This window comes from Cariama cristata, unplaced genomic scaffold (assembly GCF_000690535.1).
Source record: "Cariama cristata isolate BGI_N322 unplaced genomic scaffold, ASM69053v1 scaffold5272, whole genome shotgun sequence".
In the NCBI taxonomy this organism is placed as follows: domain Eukaryota; kingdom Metazoa; phylum Chordata; class Aves; order Cariamiformes; family Cariamidae; genus Cariama; species Cariama cristata.
Genome location: NW_009604285.1, coordinates 15,010 through 35,917, shown reverse-complemented (window position 1 = coordinate 35,917; position 20,908 = coordinate 15,010). Strand labels below are relative to the sequence as shown.

At 37.5% G+C, this 20,908-nt stretch overlaps 2 protein-coding genes across 3 annotated transcripts in view; both read left to right on the top strand.

The window, feature by feature from the left end:
* Nucleotides 1–20,908, top strand: part of CLIP1 (CAP-GLY domain containing linker protein 1) — a 59,878-nt gene that overhangs the window by 24,597 nt on the left and 14,373 nt on the right. Inside the window, exons 8-18 of one of the 2 annotated variants that reach the window (XM_009695509.1) lie at nt 2,635–2,739; nt 4,282–5,208; nt 6,556–6,672; nt 7,670–7,727; nt 8,013–8,096; nt 9,415–9,571; nt 10,228–10,393; nt 10,488–10,703; nt 15,206–15,343; nt 17,085–17,191; nt 20,314–20,434. In XM_009695509.1, coding sequence (XP_009693811.1) covers nt 2,635–2,739; nt 4,282–5,208; nt 6,556–6,672; nt 7,670–7,727; nt 8,013–8,096; nt 9,415–9,571; nt 10,228–10,393; nt 10,488–10,703; nt 15,206–15,343; nt 17,085–17,191; nt 20,314–20,434 — 2,196 coding nt within the window. Of the gene's footprint in view, nt 1–2,634; nt 2,740–4,281; nt 5,227–6,555; nt 6,673–7,669; nt 7,728–8,012; nt 8,097–9,414; nt 9,572–10,227; nt 10,394–10,487; nt 10,704–15,205; nt 15,344–17,084; nt 17,192–20,313; nt 20,435–20,908 lie in introns of both variants that reach the window. The other variant, XM_009695508.1, reaches the window with a different exon arrangement.
* LOC104157962 (centrosomal protein of 83 kDa-like) lies at nt 11,759–15,085 on the top strand. The gene is made up of 2 exons (XM_009695510.1): nt 11,759–13,987; nt 15,044–15,085. The coding sequence occupies exons 1-2, from the start codon at nt 11,759–11,761 to the stop codon at nt 15,083–15,085; spliced, it is 2,271 nt and encodes a 756-aa protein (XP_009693812.1).

Below are 20,908 nucleotides of genomic sequence, written 5' to 3'. Positions count from 1 at the left end.
ATTTTTACCTCAGGGAAACTTGACCCTGTCTCTTGGAAATCAGACTTGTTTAAAGGATAATCCCTCATGCCCTAAATGGGGAAAAAGGTGTCCAGCAAAGATCTCTGGAGTATTTTTTTTTAATCGTTTATTTCCATTTTGGTCGGCTTTTAACTTACTTCCCTTTGTAATATATAAGAGATGGGATTAAAAAAAACCCCAGTAATCAGTGATGGTATATCTGATCTTCGCAGTAGTAAAGCAATGTCTATAAAATGAATGATCATAGTGTTTTGGATTTTATGTAGCGTAGAAAAACTGAAGATAGCATATTTCGCAAAGTCACGCAGGGAGAATTCTGGAACTGTCAGGTTTGGGGTTTCTCAGGTTTTAGTCCCTTTGGCGAATTAGAGCAAGGAAGGCATGAATATTCAATTTTAAAAAATAGATTACTTTTCAGACTTACAATTTTGTTGTGGATCAGAACTAATACTAACCTGTCTCGGAGAAAGGACTGAATTATAGCCTGAATAAAGTATTGTTATTTCCCTTAGAATACTTAGTTCCATTTTCAAAGGCTGTGGGAGGCAAAAACAGTAATCCATGTTCTTGTGGGGTTATTTCTCCTGTATACACTAAAGATCTTCCACTGATAGAGAAACAAATCTGCTATGGAATTTCAAAAAGTAGACAAATCTAAGAAGCAACTTTTAGTGTTGTGGATTTTAGTATTTTGGACCTAGTAATTACACAGTAAAACAGCCAACTGTTTTCAGCTGGAAAAATGTTTAAAAAATTAAACCACCAGATGTCTGCATGCTTTTGGGAAAGAAGATAACTTGATGCTGTCAGAAGGAATACTGTGTTTGGAGGAGAACAGGCCCAAAGCAAAATAAGAGGCTCATCCCCCATCTCACTTGCTCTGCAGAGACTACATAAGATCTTTAACTCCTGCGACTGGTTTGGAGGCAGTACTAATCAGCTTGTCACTCTATAAATAACACAGTTCTGTAAGGATTTTTAAATATCATATTACAAAGATCAGAGAAGCAGCAGTGTCCTGCCAGCTGTGCACACGCTGCTGCACTGTGGCTTTGGCAGCAGTGTGGCTTTGGAATTATTCATGCATCTTCCTGCCTTTTTGGATTCTTTCAATCCAGTGTTCAATGGCTAGCTGTTCAGGTTGCAGGACTCTTTTCTGTTAATGGTAGTTCTTAGGGCTTGGGGGTTAGTGTATTTCTTTGTTCTGCAGTAAATTAACTGTGGCGATTAAGCTGTGCAGAGAACTTTCAACAAGACGGATGGATGCAACTTCTTTAGTTAATAAACACATCTTCACTTCATTCAGTCTTCTTCTGGACATCCACCTTACTCTCAATGCGGGCAAGCCCTGAAAAGCTGATCGTTTTGGAAGAGACACTGTGAAGCAACCATAGACTTTCATAATCTTTTATATTTGGATTGTTTAGTATATTTAAACTAACAATGACCTGTCAAGATTGACACGATACTCAAATCTCAGCACTTCAGAAGTAAGCATGGCACCTGGTTCTTACCTCTTTATATTTCTTATTTCTTTTTTCTTTTCTCCTCCCTTCCCCTGACCCCGGCCTTTTCCCCACTTCAGAGGTGCGGGTCAAATTTGAACTAGCAGCTGGACTTTACCTGCCTCTCTCAAACTTGAAGGTCTCTAGCAGGCATCTGGGAGTATCTGAGTATCCAGCCAGAATATCCAATATTCTGTGTTATTGCTAAAAATTCTACCTCTTGGTAAGCAAAAGGCAGGAGGTACCTGGTCACTGAGTTTCATCCACTTCCTGCTTCTCTTTAGGAACCTATTAGAATTACAAAGATCTTACTTTTTTTTTTCCTTACTTCCACATCTTGTTCAACGTATTTAGACTTCAGTAACTATAGAGCAACGAGACTGATTCACTTTTTTACCTGGTTTTGGAGAATCTTACTTGTCACTTGCTTCCTTTCTGAAAGAGGAGGAAGGGGGAAAAACTGCAGTTACAGACAACCATTCTATTTCTATTCAAATAATTCATACCATAGTGACAAATGAACTTTAATGTTCCCAGGTCTTAGCCAAAAGGATTTTTATGGCTGAGACTTGAGATATAGCTACTATTTTTAAAAAAAAGGTTAAAGAGTTTTGATTTGTCATCTGAGCTTTAGTGGTGAGTTTTTGTCCCCTGGTTAATAACTAAATCGTTGTAAAATAAGCCCAATACATTTAAGAAAAAAGTTAGTGGGATGACAAGGAAAGGAATTTACCATCCTGTTAGAACGAGTATAGATATATATACACATATGTATTTTTTACATAACTATTCTAATTTGTGCTGAAAACTTCATGTACTGATAAATAACTTCTACTCGGCTGCATGAAACTTTTTTGTTCATATTTCTTCGTTTGTGATTTTTTTTTTTACACATTCATTTTTATTTTTTTTACACGTCAGTCCATTTACACTTTCAGTCCATCTTTCTCATCCATAGCATTTCCCTGTTCATTTTATCCACTGCATCTTCTCTGCTCATCATTGGTAGAAGATTCTGGCAGCACGGCCTGCATGTGGCTCCCTCCTCTTGTGCTGGCATGTGATGGTGGCACCGTTGTGTTCTCTTCCTTTCCCTTTTTACTAACAGACGCAGACCAAACTGGAGCATGCCCGCATTAAGGAGCTTGAACAGAGCCTGCTCTTTGAAAAGACCAAAGCTGACAAACTCCAGAGGGAGTTAGAAGACACTAGGGTAATGGTTTTCACTATTTAAATAACAAGACTGATTTGTGTTGTGGAAGATTTCTGATGACACAGTCTGCTGGATATAACACATGCTGAAACAGATCCTTGCACCTGCTGTGATCAATACCTGCTATAGATGTAGCTGGAACACTTTAAAAATTAGCGTTAATTTTGAGCTTCAGTGTTGTGTGTGTGTTTGCCTGTATATGTATACTCATTTCTTCAAAAGAGTTCAGGTAAGATGTCTTAAAACTGCAAAATTAATACTTGAATTCAAGTCAAAAGTAGCAAATGAGACTGTGAATTGACATAAAGGAATGTTCAGTGGTTCATTTTTAGAAGTAGCAAAGTTCATTAAATCCAAAAAGAGTAAGATCGACTGTGCCAGTGCTTTTAAAACAAACTTAGTATGTGGGGCTTGGTTTCTGAGGTCTTAAATAGTTGGTGTACTACTTGCTTTGCTAAATCATGGTTTGCAGTGCTTTTTAGTTCTTTTTTTTTTTTCCCCCACCAATGACACCATCTTTTCATGGATATCCTAGTAGCATTAGTAATACTGTTGCCTGTCAAAATATTACTGGACATACTTTGTCCCAAGTCAGAAGTTCAGCAGATGTCAGTTCTTAAGGATAGAGAGAAAAAAATATAAATATATACATATTCATGCTCACATATACAGCTTTTCTTGAAGTTGAGGTAGGATGAATATTGTAAAACCAAGAATGTACTCTATAATAAGTACTTCTAAAGAGCAATTGCACGTAAGTAGTATCTTTTTCAGGATGTTGGTATAATAAGAAGGTCGAAACAGTGACTTCCTAATTAGAAATAATTGTGGTAGCTTTGCATACTTTTCCATACCACAAGCTGCTTCAACAGTCAGTGAAAAGCCCATATAATATGAGGACACTTTTTCACAGAGAACAGTGGAGTGCGGATATAGAAGGAGTTGCAAAGGATTTGTAGGCTGAAAATGTGTTTGTATTTTTTGCTGACGGTCTCATAGCTGGCATGAGATTTATTCGGAAGCAATTACTTCAACAAATAAAGACCTCAGGGTTCTCTGTTCTTTTCCAGTCTGCATTAAAATGATTCTGAGAAACATTTTGTTAAACATTGATAATATACATAAGAGTAATTTGTAAATCGTTTAGCAAGTTGTTATTTCTAGATAACTTCAGAAGAATGAATTTAACTAAATTCCACCTTTAGAGAGAATATATATAATATGCATGTAATACAAAGATGTGGACATTTTTCCGTTTTTAAAGCAATAATTTATATGTAAGTGAGACAACAGTTGGTCTTGTTTTGCAGCCTTCCATATAGAAGCAGCATTTGCTTTTGCTTAAGGTTTCTTTGGAATTCCTGTAGAAATAGGAGTTGACAAAGAAACTCAAAGGTATTCTAGTCCAGAATGCTGGTAAGAATACACTAATGATGTTAGTTTGCAACACTTGGTGGTTTCTTTTCAGTGAGGCCTAAATGTCTGTATTAAACGTATCTTTTATAATTCTTTCTTCTTTTCTTAAAACGCTGTTAATCATAGGTGGCCACGGTATCAGAAAAATCTCGCATCATGGAACTAGAAAGAGATCTAGCATTGCGAGTGAAGGAAGTAGCTGAGCTTCGAGGGAGATTAGAGTCTAGCAAACACATTGATGATGTGGACACTTCTCTTTCATTGTTACAAGAAATAAGTTCTTTGCAAGAAAGAATGGCAGCAGTTACCAAAGAACATCAGAATGAGATGAATTCGCTGAAAGAGAAGTTTGGAATTAGTGAAGAAGCATTGCAGAAAGAGATCAAATCGCTTTCAGCTTCAAATGAGAGAATGGCAAAAGAAAATGAATCCTTGAAAACTAAGCTTGATCACGCCAACAAGGAGAATTCAGATGTAATAGAGCTGTGGAAATCGAAGCTGGAATCTGCAATTGCCTCCCATCAGCAAGCAATGGAAGAACTAAAAGTTTCTTTCAGCAAAGGTGTAGGGGCTCAAACAGCAGAATTTGCAGAGTTAAAGACTGAAATTGAGAAGATTAAATTAGACTATGAAAATGAAATGTCAAATCTAAAACTCAAGCAGGAAAATGAAAAATCTCATCATTTAAAAGAGATTGAATCACTGAAAGCAAAACTGTTGGCAGTCACAGAGGAGAAAGAGCAAAACCTGGAAAGCCTGAAGACCAAACTGGAAAGTGTGGAAGATCAGCATCTAGTAGAAATGGAAGACACTTTAAACAAATTACAGGAAGCTGAAATAAAGGTAAAGGAGCTAGAGGTACTGCAAGCCAAGTACAATGAACAAACCAAAGTTATTGATAGTCTTACACCACAGATCAAAGCTGCTGAAGAAAAGCTTTTGGACCTTGCTGCACTTCAGAAAGCCAATTCTGAAGGTAAATTGGAAATCCAGAAACTTAGCAAGCAGCTTGAGGCAGCTGAGAAACAAATTCAGAATTTAGAGACTGAAAAGGTTGATGAAACTAGCAAGGTTTGTATCAACATCCATCCTTTTATTTTTACTTTGCTTTCATTTTACATTTGTACTATTCTAATCTGCTATAGCAAATACATCACAGAAGAAACTAGTTTTAATGAATATATATCTTAGTACCATCTGAGGAGGTTTAGAGAAAATGTTAACAGGATCATGTCTCTCAACAGGTTTCTAGTGCTTGGTCTGCACCTCTAAGCAAAAGAAAAAAATTCTTTCTGCACTTTCTTGCTGCAGGCTTCGGCATGCCTCTGCTGAAAGCTTTGTGTTATGGAAAAGTTAGTTTGTTGGCTTCTTTGGGAGAAGAATCCACACATCTTAAATTTTTAACCTTTGGTGACAGAGGTATTCAGATAAAGTGACTTGGGGTTCAGTGGGGAAATGTTTCCTCTGTACCTTCACTACCTTGCCTCTCATCAAACAAGATGATGGAGGAGGCTGTTAAAAACAAAAGAAAGCAAAAATGATCCGGCTGGAACTCTTCTTTAAGACAAGAATATGCAGTGATGTTGTTAGGCACTGTTTCGCAGCATTTTTGAAGCACAGACTACAATGTGATACATCTTACCAAGATTTTTCTTGGGTTTTGGATGAAATGTCTCTTGATAGCATAGCATTCAGTACTTGAAAGTTGTTCCACCACTGCAGCGAGGAATAAAAGTGCTAAGATATCATTTCATTTTAAGGGAAGGGTTCCCCCACATCCCCAATCCATGCATGATGTGACAAGCCAGAGCTCCAATTGTAAGAGTACTGGGAAATTAATTGTAAATAGCTTTCCTAAACCCTTCACAGATGGTTCCAAGATACTAGGTTTCTACAGACCTTTGATTCTGTTTTTGAGGTTACACTGGGTTTCTGCACTACCCCGGGTATGGTACAGAGCCTTTTGAAAAATTACATCCCTGTATGTGTATTGGTCTGAATAGCCAGTTGAAGCATAAACGCTAAATTGATCCGTTAAAAAAATTAAAACAATAAAGAACCAAAACTACTAATTCAACTGATGCTGTTTGTTTTGAAATTTTGAATGTACTCAAAATATCTACCATTAAATGATGTTTTCACCGTTAATTCCAAGAGAACTAAATTTTAATGATTTCAAATATATTCTAAGATGCACTTAGTACTGTGATGTACGTAGTCATCAGTGGAAATCATCTTCACTCAGTTAATACATCACATTTTTCTTTCTTCATTTTTTTTAATTTCTCCTTGCAGTGATTTTAATATTATAGTTATTTCTTTCAGATTCAACTTTTGATTTTCCTGGTTTTTCATTCATGTTTGTAATTTTATTTTACTCCATTTCATCATCTTTGTTAGGCTAGTAATCTGGCCAAAGAACTGCAGGGTAAAGAGCAAAAACTTCTTGACCTTGAGAAAAACTTGAGTGCAGTAAATCAAGTTAAAGATTCTTTGGAAAAGGAACTTCAAGTTTTGGTGAGTAATACCCGAAAACTTTGACTTTATCCTTTGGATTTTGATTTTCATGGTGAGAGTGAAATTTAAATCTGTGGATCAACTCTGAGCAAAGTCTTTCAAAGCTGTGTTACTCGTGAAAAGAAGGCAAGGGTTCATGACTAATAGGATCTGTCTCAGAATGAAAAGAGCATTTAACCTGACTTCTGTGTTATCAGGTTTTTGTCTAAATAGAACTCATCTGTTTATGGATTTCAGATAAAATATTAAACCAAATCAAAAGCAGCATGTAGTTTAAATTTAGACTGCTCATTAAGGAACACATGACCCTTTGTTATGTTGTACAAATTAATGCTTGCTATACATGTCTTACAAATGTTTTTTGAAGACATTTTTAATCTGATTTCTCATTTTGCAAACTAAATTTGCGAATATTCTGTAGTTGGGTGGGATTTCCCTGAGAAACTACACCGGAGTTAGGAACAAAAAGACATGCTTTTAGGTTTTACTGTCCCTGTCAAAATCTTTCCATGGCCATAGTAAAAATTGGAAATTGGTGGAAGAGTCTTGCTGCTTCTCTTCCTCAATATCCTCCCTTTTCTTCACAGTCTAGCATCTCTTCCTGCTGGGAAAGCTGGAAAACACTGGTATGAGATCAATCACAGGGTTGCAGGTGTCCACTGTGCAGCCTGTCAGCAGCATGGATACCTTCCTGCATTGAGACCCAGAAATCGTGTCTCCTATGTTGGACTCTGTGGCTGCAGTTCTGTTGCTATACTAACCGATGGAGAAGTTATTTTAAATGTTTAGGGACTTGCTTGCAACCAAGGCAAGGGAAGATCTTGCTTTATGTTGCTGAATGTATCTATGGTAAACTGTAATTCAAAAACTTCAGATCTATTTATCATGGGAGTGAAGACCATTCTATTTTATACTTGAAAAATACCTAATATAAATTCACTGGTTGAATTATACTGCTGTTACCAAACCTTACCTTAGGTTTTTATCCATTTTTCAGAAAGAAAAGTTTACTAGTGCAGCTGATGAAGCAGAAAATGTTCAACAAACTATGCAAGGTATGTCTTCTACTAAACTAAACAAAGAACTAAAAAGCTGCAGAAAAAAAATACTTCAAAATAAAGGGTTTTTTTCCATGTACTTTCAAATTTACACCTGGTGGTACAGCAGTTTCAGCAGCTATGGAAAGGACAGAATTACTTGCAGCCTCTCTGAGGTTTTACTTCCTTTACTTTACTTTACAGAATTACTTCCAAACCTCTAAGAGTAATATACCTTGCAAGTAGGTGGAACCGTCTGCCTCTAAGTAGTTAGTAACTGTTTTCAAAATTTTACTTGCATAGAAACGATAAAAAAACTACACGAAAAAGAAGAGCAGTTTGCACTGATGTCTTCAGAATTGGAACAGCTGAAGTCTAGTTTGACTGGTAAGGAAGTAATAAAATGGAATGTTTTAAAAATGCATCAGCTTTGTGCTTTCGTATGCCTCCTGCTCAGCTCACCACATCATAGTATATAATGCTTTCTCAAATGCATAACCTTCAAAAGAAAGCCTTTTTTCTAGCAGAAAACAGCTTTTGTGGCACTGTGTATAGTGACCCAGCAAGGTGATGATAATGTTACGGAAATAGTGCAGTAAGGCAGAAGACTTCCTATCTGAATGTATTCCAAATCAATAGTTAAATTCTTGTTTGGCGTTGCAACAAAATCATGCTGTGATGGTGGTCAGGTACTCGATAAAGGCTTGAGGACCAGACTGAAGCATTACAAACGTAAGATAGTTAATTCACAGGAGCCTTATCCATAAGTAGTGTTTTCTTTTAAGGACATCAAAAAGACTGTACATTAGTCTGATTGTCTCCTCCTTCCTGTCTCATAGGAAGGAGTCTTGCTGTATTTTTCTAGTTGTACATCTTAATTTAAAACCAATGTAGAAAGAAAGTAAGAATGATTATGTACCCCATAAGTGAGCCTTTCAAGGCATTGTTGGGACTGTAGTGGTCATCCCAAGTCTTGCTACTTGGTGGCAGTGCCTGCCCTGGACTAAGTAATTTTTTCACTGTGGCTTCATGTTATATAATCATAGAATAGTTTGGTTGGAAGGGACCTTAAAGATCATCCAGTTCCAATCCCCCTGCCATGGTCAGGGACACCTCCCACCAGACCAGGTTGCTCAAAGCCCCATCCAACCTGGCCTTGAACACTTCCAGGGATGGGGCATCCACAGCTTCTCTGGGCAACCTGTGCCAGTGCCTCACCACCCTCACCATGGAAGATTTCTTCCTAATATCTCATCTAAACCTTCCCTCTTCCAGTTTGAAGCCATTGCCCCTTGTCCTATCACTCCATGTTGCTTGCATTGTTTGTCTTCCGGCTGATCTACTAAATAGCTGGTGAGTTGTCTCACCTGTAAGATGTGCTTATTTCTCTTATTATATTGCTTGATTACTCTCTGATACAGGTAGAATTCGTATCCACTTCTCATGGGCTGCAGTTAAGTGTAACGCTTCCAAAAGAAAGATTACTTGACTAGTTGCTTTTTTACCATTTCTGAAGAATTCTTAACCTTTTGCTACAGTTAACAGTTCAAAGTTCAAACAGTCGTAATTTTTAATTTTAAAGGGGTAATATGCAAGGTCTGTAGCATCAATATTGCTCTGTTTATAGTTCTTTACTATCTTCTAGCTAGTCTGTGCGTACCCTTTCTCTCAAATTTGCTAGACTAACAACCTTTGTCTTCCTCAGTGATGGAGAAGAAATTGAAGGAGCGAGAAGAGAGAGAACAGCAACTGATTGAAGCTAAAGCCAAACTTGAAAATGATATTGCAGAGATCATGAAGTCTTCAGGAGACAGCTCTGCCCAGCTTATGAAAATGAATGATGAGCTCCGGTTAAAAGAAAGGTATTCCATCATTGTCAGAACATTTTCACATTAATTCTTTACTCCGGCACTCCCAGCTTCTCGTTTTATCTTTTTGTAAATATCTGAACAAGATGCTCCTGAGTGTCACATTGATATCACAAGTGAACTTATTCTATCAAACTAAATTAATCAAAGCAGTCTCCTCAGAGTGATTTGAAGAGCATCTAACATTTATCATTCTAAAATTCTTGTGTAACGTGCTTCTTATTGCCCAGAGTAAATGACCTTTTTAAAAATCTAGACTGTTTTGTGATTGTGCTTCATAATTATTTGATTACCTGATAAGCTTGGTTTATTTGCATATATAAAAGACTTTGGTCACATTTTTTTGTCTAGCAAGAGAAAATGTGTTTTGTTTCAAATAAAAATTGTATGTGGAGTAGTTGTTCTTTACTTTTACAAAACACTGGACTGGGGGCAAAGTAACTGGCAGCTGTGTTGCTCTGCACACCAGCAAGTGCTCAGTCTCACTTGTGTATATTTAATTTAGCAGAACATTCTCTGTATGTTAAATAATAAAATCTCTTTCTAAATGCTTGAACAGAATATAGACCTTCAGCATAATTTAGAGTCTTTCATTTCTGTGCTTGTCGTGCTGTCAGCAAAAGTAATGTTCTTTTATTTGGTCTTTCTAGGCAGTTGGAGCAAATACAACTTGAGCTTACAAAAGCAAATGAAAAGGCTGTTCAGCTTCAGAAAAATGTGGAGCAGACAACACATAAAGCTGAGCAGAGTCAGCAAGAAACTCTCAAGATTCATCAAGCAGAACTGAAAAATATGCAGGATCAACTGACGGACATGGTAAGAACAACTTTAAAAAGCACTAGCTAACTATGTGCAGAATATTGTACCACTGCTGCCTTAACTGTATTCCAACTGTTTTATCTCCTATCAGAAAAAGCAAATTGAGACTAGCCAAAATGAGTGTAAGGATCTTCAGGCAAAGCATGAAAAGGAAACTTCTGAGATGATTGCTAAACATGATGCAGATATCAAAGGGCTTAAGCAGAACTTGCTGGATGCAGAAGAGGCACTGAAAATTGCACAAAAGAAAAATGATGAATTAGAAACAGAGGCTGAGGAGCTGAAAAAGCAAGCAGAACAGGCCAAAGTATGTATGCTTTGTTACTCCACAAGTAATTTAAACTTTAAATCTTTCTGTTTCAGTGAGTCACTGTTTTTTGCCTGGCTTCACCGTTTCATAGAAAGATTCTTGAAGTGTTTCTTTTTTGAACTTTTTCAGGGTAGATTAATATTGGTTAGGGAAGAGAAGCATATGTGACTGGCTGTCTTCTCTAGGTTACACAAGAATCCATGAAATATGGTTCTTTGATGTTCACGTTTTATGTTCATAGATAACTGGCTCAGCACAATCAGTTAGAGCCAAATGTTACTCTTTGTTTTTTAAATGCATGAATTTTTAAATATGTTGTGGACTATTTCATTTAGAAGTGTTACACACCTGAAGTTTTGCTCTGTAGTATGATCCCATATTATGTGCAACTGTTTAGTATGTAGCTTGACTTTAGTAATTTTTTTCCTCCTGTTTCTTTGCTTTCATCCCTCATCAAATTATTTGCTATAATCTTTGGTTTGTGCTTTAGCAAAATATTTAGTGTATAAATTGGCACACAAGTTAACTTTAAATACACCCCTGATGTGGTGTTTTGAATTAACAGGTTATGACAATCTATTTTTGACAGAATCATGAGGAGAATTGTCTATAGAAGGTGAAATTCAGAATTGGAAATCAGTATATAATATAACTTCCTGCATTTTAATTCACTTAGCTCTTCTTTCTGAGTAATTTACATTCAGAAAATTTTAAAAACAAGATGAAATCTTGTATGGAGGAACTTTCAAACCATGATTTTTTTAAATTTTTTTTTTATTTAACCACTTGAAAGTTTTCTTGTGGATGACGGGTGTTTTGTAATGAAATATCAGGGGTGGCTGTCAACAGTTGAGTTTGCATAGGGACTGCGTGTCAGTTTATACATTTTTATAAAACTTAAATTACAATAGCTCTATTTGCCCTTAAACCACATTTCTCATTTGTCTGCTTGACTTCATTTTTGTTTTTCCTTCTCCTTGGCTTTATTTCATCAGTCCTTAAGCTCTGTGTTAACATCAGCCAGAAAAGAAATTGAACTAATGTCAGACAAGATGAGGGATTTGATATCAGAAAAAGAGACTTTGATACAGGAGAGGAATACTTTAAAATTAGAGAGAGATTCCTTGTTATCAAAACTTACAGAATTGGAATCAAAGATTTTGTTAATGCAACAAGACCAAGAAGAACTTTGGACAATAAATGAAGAACTTAATTCAGAAAATAAAAAAATCCTAAAGGAGAAGGAAGAAGCTGAGGCCAAAAGCCAGCAGGAAAGCACAGAAAAGGTAGCACTAATTTCTGCAAAAACCAAATTACTCTCTGAAATAGAGGCAGCACAGGCAGACCTTCTGAAGATAACTCAAGAAAATGATGCTCTCCGGTCTTCAGAGTCAACCTTGCTCCAACAGTTGAAAGAACTTCAGGCCAACAAAGATGCCATGGATGTGGTGTGTCAGAAACATATCAAGGAACGGGAAGAACTGGAGAATTATCGGAAGAAACTTTTGGAAGAGAAAGATACAATTGTTAAAGACAAAGATGATGTTATTCAGAAGCTGGAAAGTTTGTGTGAGGCCCTGGCCAGAGATCAAAGAGAGCTACTGCAAGAAGTGTCAACTCTGACTGCAGAGAGAGATTCAGCCCTAGGTGAACACTCGGATCTTAAAAATACCCATATAGCCTTAAAAAATGAAATGAACAGTCTATTGCAGACAAGTCAGAGTCTGCAGTTCGAGAAGGAGATGCTCCTTAAAAGCATAGAAGAGCTGCGTTTGAGTTTAGACAATACGGTTAGTGAAAACCAAGCATTAAAAGTGAGAGTGGCAGAGATGCAAACGGAACTAGAGACTGAACATCAGGAACTTCAAAAAGTGATGAAAGACAATATAGAGTTGAAGGATTCCCTTGCTAGTCTCTCTCGTCTTCTTGAGGAAATTAAAGCCTCAAGAGAGAGATCCAATTCTGAACGTATTCAGTTACTTCAAGAGAAAGAGGCTCTCTCTTCATCAGAACGAAGGCTTTTGGCTGAAAGGGAGGAACTTTTCAATGAAAATAAGACAATTACTGAAAAGCTTGCTAAGGCCACAGCAGATGCCATACTTGCTGAGAGAGTCTTTACTGAGAAAATAAACGAACTGAACTTAGAAAAGGAATCTGCTTTTGCTAAGTCCTTGCAATTTGAAAAGCACAATGAAGCTCTTCTCCAAGAGAAGAATGAATTGGAGAACAAATATTTAAAGCTTCTTGATGAAAACAAGTCTTCTGCAAATGCAATTTCTGATATGAAGAGAGAACATGAACTGGATGTCTCAGCCAAGAGAGCTCTGGCCCAAGAGAACACTGTGCTCCAAGGTTCCATTCAAGCTCTCAAGGAAGAACTAAGTAAGAAGACTCTAGAAAATCAAGAGCTAATGGCCTGTAAGTGTGACCTTTCAGATCTTCTGAAAGAGGCCCAGGATGCCAAAAGCACATTAGAAAACGAACTGGCTGCTGTATCACATGCCAAGCAGGTCCTGTCATCTTCATTCGAGACCTGTTCCTCTGACAGGGAAATGCTGACCAGAGAGAGGGCTGAATTGCAACATAAGTGGCAGAAATTAAATGGAGAGGTTGCGATTATGAAAGAAAACTTAACCATAGAAACCGAAGCTAGAAAACTGGAAAAGGAATCCTTTTTCTTGGAACGTATGGAGCTTCAAAGCAACATCAGCTTCCTAGAGAAGGAGATAGAAGAGCTGAGAGAGAAAAATAAAGAATTCCTGACTGAGAAAGAACTTCTAGTTCAGGAGAAAGAAAAATCTGCAACTAAACTGGCGGAAATAATTAAAGAAAAAGAAACCCTCTGTGCAGAGACAGAGCAGCTTGCTACCAGTGTCAAACGACTGAAGAGTGACTTTGCTTCCTTGTCTCAATCAAAAGCAGAGCTCCAGGACTCGCACAGCTGTGTCTCTGAGAGGCTGGATGATCTTCGACACAGGCATGAGGTGGCGGAGAAGGAGAGAATAAGGTTACTTCAGGAAAACGACAGCCTGCTTGCTGAACAGAAGAGTCTGGTTATCTTTAAGGAAGAAATACTAAAAGAGAAGGAGAAATTCTCCAAGGATTATGATAAACTGCACGAGGAAGTAGCACTTTTAGAAGAAACTAATAGTGACCTCTCAGGCAAATTGCTGGTCTCTCAGGGCAAAAATCAGATGCTGCAGGAGGAGATGAACAATCTGGCTTTGAAACTAAAAGAAATTGAGACTCTCCAGGCCCAAACAGTAGCGCAAAAAATTGAGGTATTGAAACACACAGTTAAACAGTCAAGTACAGTTATACTAATACTGAGCACTAACCCGATGGTTTCCTCTCTGCACTTCATTGCACAATCAGCACTTCATCTCAGTAGAAACAGGCTGCAGTCATGGTCTCTCTCAATATATTACTTTGGGTTTTTTTCCAAGTTATAACTGTGAGTCTGAAAGACACTTTAGTATTTTTAAAAAATACTTCTAAATACAAAAGCCTATGTTGTCGCTGAATGTTGCAAGAAAACAACGTGAACTGTGAATAAAAGGAAGTTTTTGTTTTCTGAATTTGGTAGGAGAAACTGAGCAGCTCCTTCTGTTGAAGTACTCTGCAGCTTAAAAGCTAGAGTAGTAATAGATAAGGTTTTGGATTAGATCTTTGTGCAATTTTCTGTTAAATTAAAACAAACTATAAATTCGAGTTAAAAAAAAAAACAAAACAACATACTGCTCCTGTAAATGTAAATGGATAAAAGGCAGTGTAAGAGAACCATTTAAATTTACATTATAGGACTTTCAGTTTGTTAAAGACATTGACAGTTCTGGTGTTCTTTTTATTCACAGAAGTGTTTGGTATTCACCACCAACAAATTCTGTAAAGTATTTTGAATTTCAGTTTGTGTGGCTTGAAGCCTGTAAAATCACTTTGAATGCAAATTGTAGTCAAGATATCCTATAGGAATGTATTATGCCTACTTAGGTACTATAATATTATGAGGGCATGATGAACAACACTAAAATAATGCCATAATTGGCTTTATCTCCTATTTAATTTTTAATTCTTTTTCAGATTTTTAACAGATTTTAATAATTGCACATTTTCTGAAAGTAGAGCAGTCTGTTGGAAGTGAATATCTGTTGAACTACTACTGTCTAAAGTGGTTAGAAGTCTAAGAGCAATCACAGTGGTGGTAATTAGAAATCCAGGAATTAAAAAAGAAGTGGGCTTCCTCGGTGGTGACACAAGCATGGGGTTATGATCTATTTCTGCATGGAATTGATGGAATTGAATCTTTTCATGTCTGTTTATTTTTATACTTTATGCAGCTTCAAAATGCAAATAGATTCCCAGTTGAAGTCCTTGTTTAATTGGAAAGCAGTTGGCAAACCATGGAGCTGTGCGTAAAGTATTGTGGTTCATCTTTTGCTTTCAGAGGTCCCTTTGGTAATACTTTTTCTTTTTTTCCCCCCACTCCCCTTTATATACAGGCTACCAAAATGGCAGAAGATGTTTTCCAGACTGTGGAGAAGGTGACCAAAGAGAAGGATGCCATTCACAAAGAAAAGATTGAAACTTTGGCCTCCTTGGAGAACTCTAGACAGACAAACGAGAAGCTACAGAATGAAGTAATCACTTTTAAATGCTTATATATAAAAAGTTTTCCCTGTTTATAACGGAATAACTATTGAATTACAGAGAATTAGATTGGGTGGGAGTGGATGCTGTTGTTTTCCCACCACAATACTCAGTCTTGACTGGCTTGTGAAAACTTACTAGATGCGTGCCTATTGATGGAAAATCTAGGTGCTTTATATAGCCATGTGACTAATGTTCTTTTGTAGTTTGCATGTGGCGTCAAATACTGTACAGCATATAAGGTAGTGTCCTTTAAATCTTGGTGCAGCAACAAAAAAATTTAGCTTATGTAATAGGAGTTCTGGATGCTACAGGAGCTCCTGCAGATCACAGAAGCAAGAGACCTGGGTTTGACTTGAGGCTTAATCAGTCTTGCTGTATAGCTCTGGATAAATTGCTTAGATGTCACTGCTGTGTGTTTCAGTTCCCTGGTTGTAAGGAAGCGGTGCAACTTCACCTTCCGATGCAGTGCTGCAGAGCTCTGAGTAACAGTGATCCTAATCCACAAAAGTTACGGCTCCATTTCTCACCTATAATGCGCTCCTTCCTCTGTACATCCTCCTTGTGATCTTGACATGTGTAATTTTACCATTTCTTCTTTTTCTCACTTTTCTGTGAATCAGAACTGTGATCTAACAAGGTACAAATTCTACTGAGCTATGCAGTAATCAAATACACAAGCACAATGGTCCCCAAGAACTGTGCGGTCCAACATACACAACAGTTCCTCTAGGGACCTGTTTTCAGTCTATGTCCTCACACCACTTGGTGATACTTCAGGGTTCAAAGAAGGGAAGTATATCCACACTAATCTCTTTCACTCTTTCGCCCCAGAGTATCTAACATTTGAACTGGCATCTTTTCTGCACATCTTGATCACTCTGTGGCCTCTTTTTGATGGCTTTTTCATCTTTTGCAGCTCCCGTAATAATAGGTAGTGAACAGCTGGGCTAACCTAAATGCCACAGCTTGTGCTGAAACAGTAATGGTTTCCAACAAGATCTGATGACTTGAGAATTAAAAGCAGTGACGTTAATAATGGCAGGCATTCACTTTCTGGATTAAAAAAAAATAATCCACAGGGTCGTGTAATTCCATGAGAATGGCTGAAGATTATAGGTTATGTAATATAGTGTGTCATTGAATGCCAACAAATAAGGTTCACAAGCTTGTGGTGTTTACGTGGTAGATGCGAGCTTGGTAAATAGATATACAACAATTTGTCCCATGCAACAGGATCTCTGAAAGGAATTTATTTCTTATGGTTCCAAGCACAACATTCAGCCTACTGTTTCTGAGAAATTAAGGTATGGTAAAGCGGAACTTTTTCTCAGTTATCTTGGAGGAATAAAGATCAAGGGAACCGCTAATTTTAGCAACGAGCGTTAAATTAAAAAAAAAAGAAGTGGTTTGAGTCATATAGCATTTAAAATGGAGGTGCTTTGGAGCTTTACTTTTTATGTCAGAGTATATACATCAAATTACTATAAGCTGCTCTTCAATGGACTTTGAATTCTTTGTGCTGCTCGACTTGAATGCAGAAAGTCTTGTAACATTTTTTGTTACCCAAATGCTTCTCAGTACAAACAGACTGAATTAATTTAAGGACTAAAGATGAAAAGGTGGAACAGCTCAGCTCAGGCCCCCATTTTGCTGAATATCTTTTCCGAGTGCTACACCTAAGAACTGTATAGTTTCATTAGTGTAACAAGGTTTTTTTTCCTCTTTAAGTTGGACATGCTTAAACAAAACAACCTGAAGAATGAAGAGGAACTTAGTAAATCAAAAGAGCTTCTAAATCTGGAGAACAAGAAAGTGGAAGAACTTAGAAAAGAATTGTAAGTATTTCAATGTTAAATCTGTTAAACCATTACTCTGTAGCTACATTTACTTTTCTTTTCTTTTCTTTCCTTTTTTTTTTTTTTTTTTTTTTTAATTGTCTTTTGGTACCTCTGCGGTATGCTCACTTCTAAAGCAGATATTAGGTCAAAATTAAATACTAGTTTGGCATCTGTAAAACTTGAAATCAGAATGTTGCTCCTGAATTGCTGAAGGGTGTTGAAGCAAATCCTTCACTCCAAGCATTGTTTGGAATCATTTGTTTGTTGGGGGAAGTACAGAGTTCTGCCTCCTGAGGGCGCTGGGTTATTGTAAAAGCTTTGTTACAAAGAAATTCGGTTTGGATTTAATTACAGGTACACTTGGAGTGTTAAGTAGTTTTAAGTGGCTTCGTTTATAGAAAATCTGGTTCTGCTTATATTTTTCATTGATGGCTTTATCCAGTTTATTCCTGTTGCCCCACTATGCATTTATTTTCTAACCGGTACAATACAAATGCTATATATAATATGTAATATGTATAATAGAGTTAATTGCTTATCATTTGAGATTCTTCATTTGAGAAACTACCTCTTACGTACTACGAACTAATGACGTGTAACATAGTACACAAACAAATGAACTGCAAAGCATCTGATATAAAGTAATTTGCCCTGTAGAATCTAATTTTATCAAAGCTTTTGGTGTGCCACTGTGAATAAAAATCCTAGTTATTGCTACCCTGCAGTGGCTGCATGTCCCCCAACTTTCAGAGATGTAATGCATGAAATCACAAATCTCTGTTCCCACTCGCACTCCAAGAAGAATTTCTTGACTCGTGGAGTGAGAGCTGGAATCTGGACTGAAAGCTGAGAGCAGCTTTGACTAATTATTATTCTTGTTAGTTCCGTAAGTCATTTTGTGACAGCTCGTACCCACTGCTCGGAGGTGAAGACAGGGCACAAAGGAAATCGGCACACAGAATTAATACGCAGTTTCTGTATGACTGACAGGTTTTGCTGCTTGCTTTTAAAAACCTACATGCTTGTATAGACAGCAGCCTCCTCTAAGAAAGGCAGGATTTCATTCCATGAGCAATTCCTACCTGCCTCAGTGCTTGTGGGAAATGCCAATGCAAAATAATTATTTCCAGACTAGTTGCTCTAATGCTAGAGCAGCAAGGGGCTAGTATGCTCTGGTATCATGGAAAGACAAAATATATTAGACAGTAATTTGTCAAGCAGAAGTTATTTATAGAAGATACTGCCTTGAAAATCTTCAGCACTGAAAGGTGTTCTCATGATCCTGATCATTTTGTGGGTTTGGGTTTTTTTGTTATTTTTTTTTTCTTAAGGTTAATCTTAGTCGTAGATTATTGCTGAATGTGGTCTCTAATTATCAGTGGTACGAGACATTGTGGATAAGGGGAAGCTTGTCAGTTGGTTTGTAATTGATCTTTGTTGTCATAATTATTTTGCTTGTTCCCTTGCTTTAATTAGAATAAGGAATGAGCTTGATAATAAGCATTTCTTGATCAGCAGTAATGTGGGTAGGGAGAACACCTTTGAGAGGTCAGTTGATGAAGGTAGTGCCCTTGCCTTTGTGAAGGAGAGTAGAGGGAAAATTTTGACCCCAGGAGCTGTGACTGTAGGTAGGGACATGCTGTTGCCTCGAAAGCAGTGCCTCTTGGAGGTGGGAGGATGTCCCAGTGACATCGCCGTGCTTTGTAAAAGAGCCTTCCCTGTAAAACTGGGATGAAGAAAAGCAGAAATACTGGCTGGATGTTGTGTACTCGTTTAGTACTGCATACTGTCAGGGGCACTTGCGGCTATCAGATTAAAGTTCCTTGGCACTAAACACAGGGGAGCATTTCACACAAATTGACCCCAGTATTCTGTGTGCTTTTTTTGTAATGTCCTGAATCTACGCTTTAATGCCAAAAGCAAAAAGAGAACTGGTTAGTACTGCAGTTCAGCAAACAGTCATGGTTAAAAATAGGTATGTTCCTGCATCAGCAAGTAGATTCATACCAAGATAATTTGAATTAATGTTCAGTGATGTGAGCTAGCCTGTTTAATCCAGTCTAGGTGGATCGAGTTGGAAATCGGTCAAGGTGAGAGCAGATAGAAGAAATGGTTGGAAAATCTTAGTCGTACCACATGCTGAACTCGAAAAGTAAATCAGACTTCCTTTTGTTTAAATGTGCCCAGTAATAGACCATAGAGTCCTTGTATTTTGAAGTGCTTGAATAAGTTTCTGACTTAGGAGTTCTTCTATGTCCCACAGTCATAAAAGTAATTTTAATATTCCAGTCAGGGTTTAACTCTGTGTAATATTGGCACATAGGAGTTCTGAGACTCCTTTTTATGAAAACAAAATACAGTCATAAAAATTACTGCTTAATGAAATGGAGTGTATCTCTTTTATTTTTGTAAGACATTAAATCATATAAAAACTTGTGTTAGTCCTTGGTGTTACAGGTGGCCATGCAAAATATTTTTTTCCAACAATTTGTTGAAAATAAACTTACTTTAAGGAAACCACACCTATTAGTAGCAGCATAGGCTAATGAAACCTGCAAACCCATTTTTTTCTTCAGCTTTTGTTTTGTCTCATTTTCGGTTTTGTATCTGTTAAAATAATGGAATAGATTAGATTCTTTCCTGTTTTGCCTCCTGTGATCTTGCACATTCATGTATGTTTGGATGTCAGACCTTGTAGGAAGTATTTAAAGAAGTGGAACGGTAAGCTTTTTTCTCATGTTTTACCTCTTGCTACAAAGTTCACTTCTGAGAAAGTCTAGGCTATAAACCTTGCCAATGCTCTTGTCAAACCCTCCCCTGCATTTCTAAATCCAAGCACTTGCTAACTGTTGGAAGCACGCAGAACTAGCAGGCTGAACTTACCTTCCATTTCTCTGAGAATCTGATACATTTAAAGGGAAAGCAGTTTTGTGCTGCTACTGCTTTTCAGGGTTGAACCTATCCCTGTGCATCTGAGGTATAGATTGTCACCGTTATTACAGATCGCATTAGACACGTGACCTAGATGTATTTTTCCAAGCTGTGAAGCTGAATCTCTCCCACAGTTTTTTCTTGCCTCTCTCGTTCCTATGGTAACGATGCACTCTCTGTCCTCGCAGCGAAGCGCTGAAGCTGGCAGCAGCTCAGAAGTCCCAGCAGCTTGCAGCTTTGCAAGAGGAGAACGTGAAACTTGCCGAGGAGCTGGGCAGGAGCAAGGACGAAGTCACAAGTCATCAGAAGGTAGAGTGGCTGGAACATTTCCTGATCTATGGTGAAAGTGCTGCGCGTTCCGTTTCCGCTGATGCCTGTGGGTGACGTTGCACTGCATGTTTGCGCTTTAAAGATGAGTTGTTCTGAGAATGTTTTAAAATAAATTTGGAAGCCACCTGCATTGGGAGGTTAGAACTGCAGGCTAACAGAAGGTTGCATAGCCTGTGAAGGATACTTGGGAGGCTTGGGAATGAGCATAAATTAAATATGCTTTAGCCAAGTGTATTAACAGACGCTTACTATTTCTGTCGGGAGTAATTTTGTTATACAACTGTGGAAATCTCCATCTACCCAGTACTAAGGAAATCTAAGTATTTAATTCTTCTCCTTATTCCTGTTCTCCCTTCCCACTAAAAAAAAAAAAAAAAAAAAAAGAGTATTTAGGATGTATTTCAGAATAGTATTTAAAACTGCTTGGTTGGACTCTGTCTCTAAAAAGGGCTC

Bases quoted from the DNA above. Each gene is read 5' to 3' on its own strand.
- LOC104157962 (XM_009695510.1), top strand. From the start codon at position 11,759: ATGAGGGATTTGATATCAGAAAAAGAGACTTTGATACAGGAGAGGAAT. The intron at 13,988-15,043 runs GTATTGAAACAC...TACTTTATGCAG, and splicing joins CAGTAGCGCAAAAAATTGAG to CTTCAAAATGCAAATAGATT.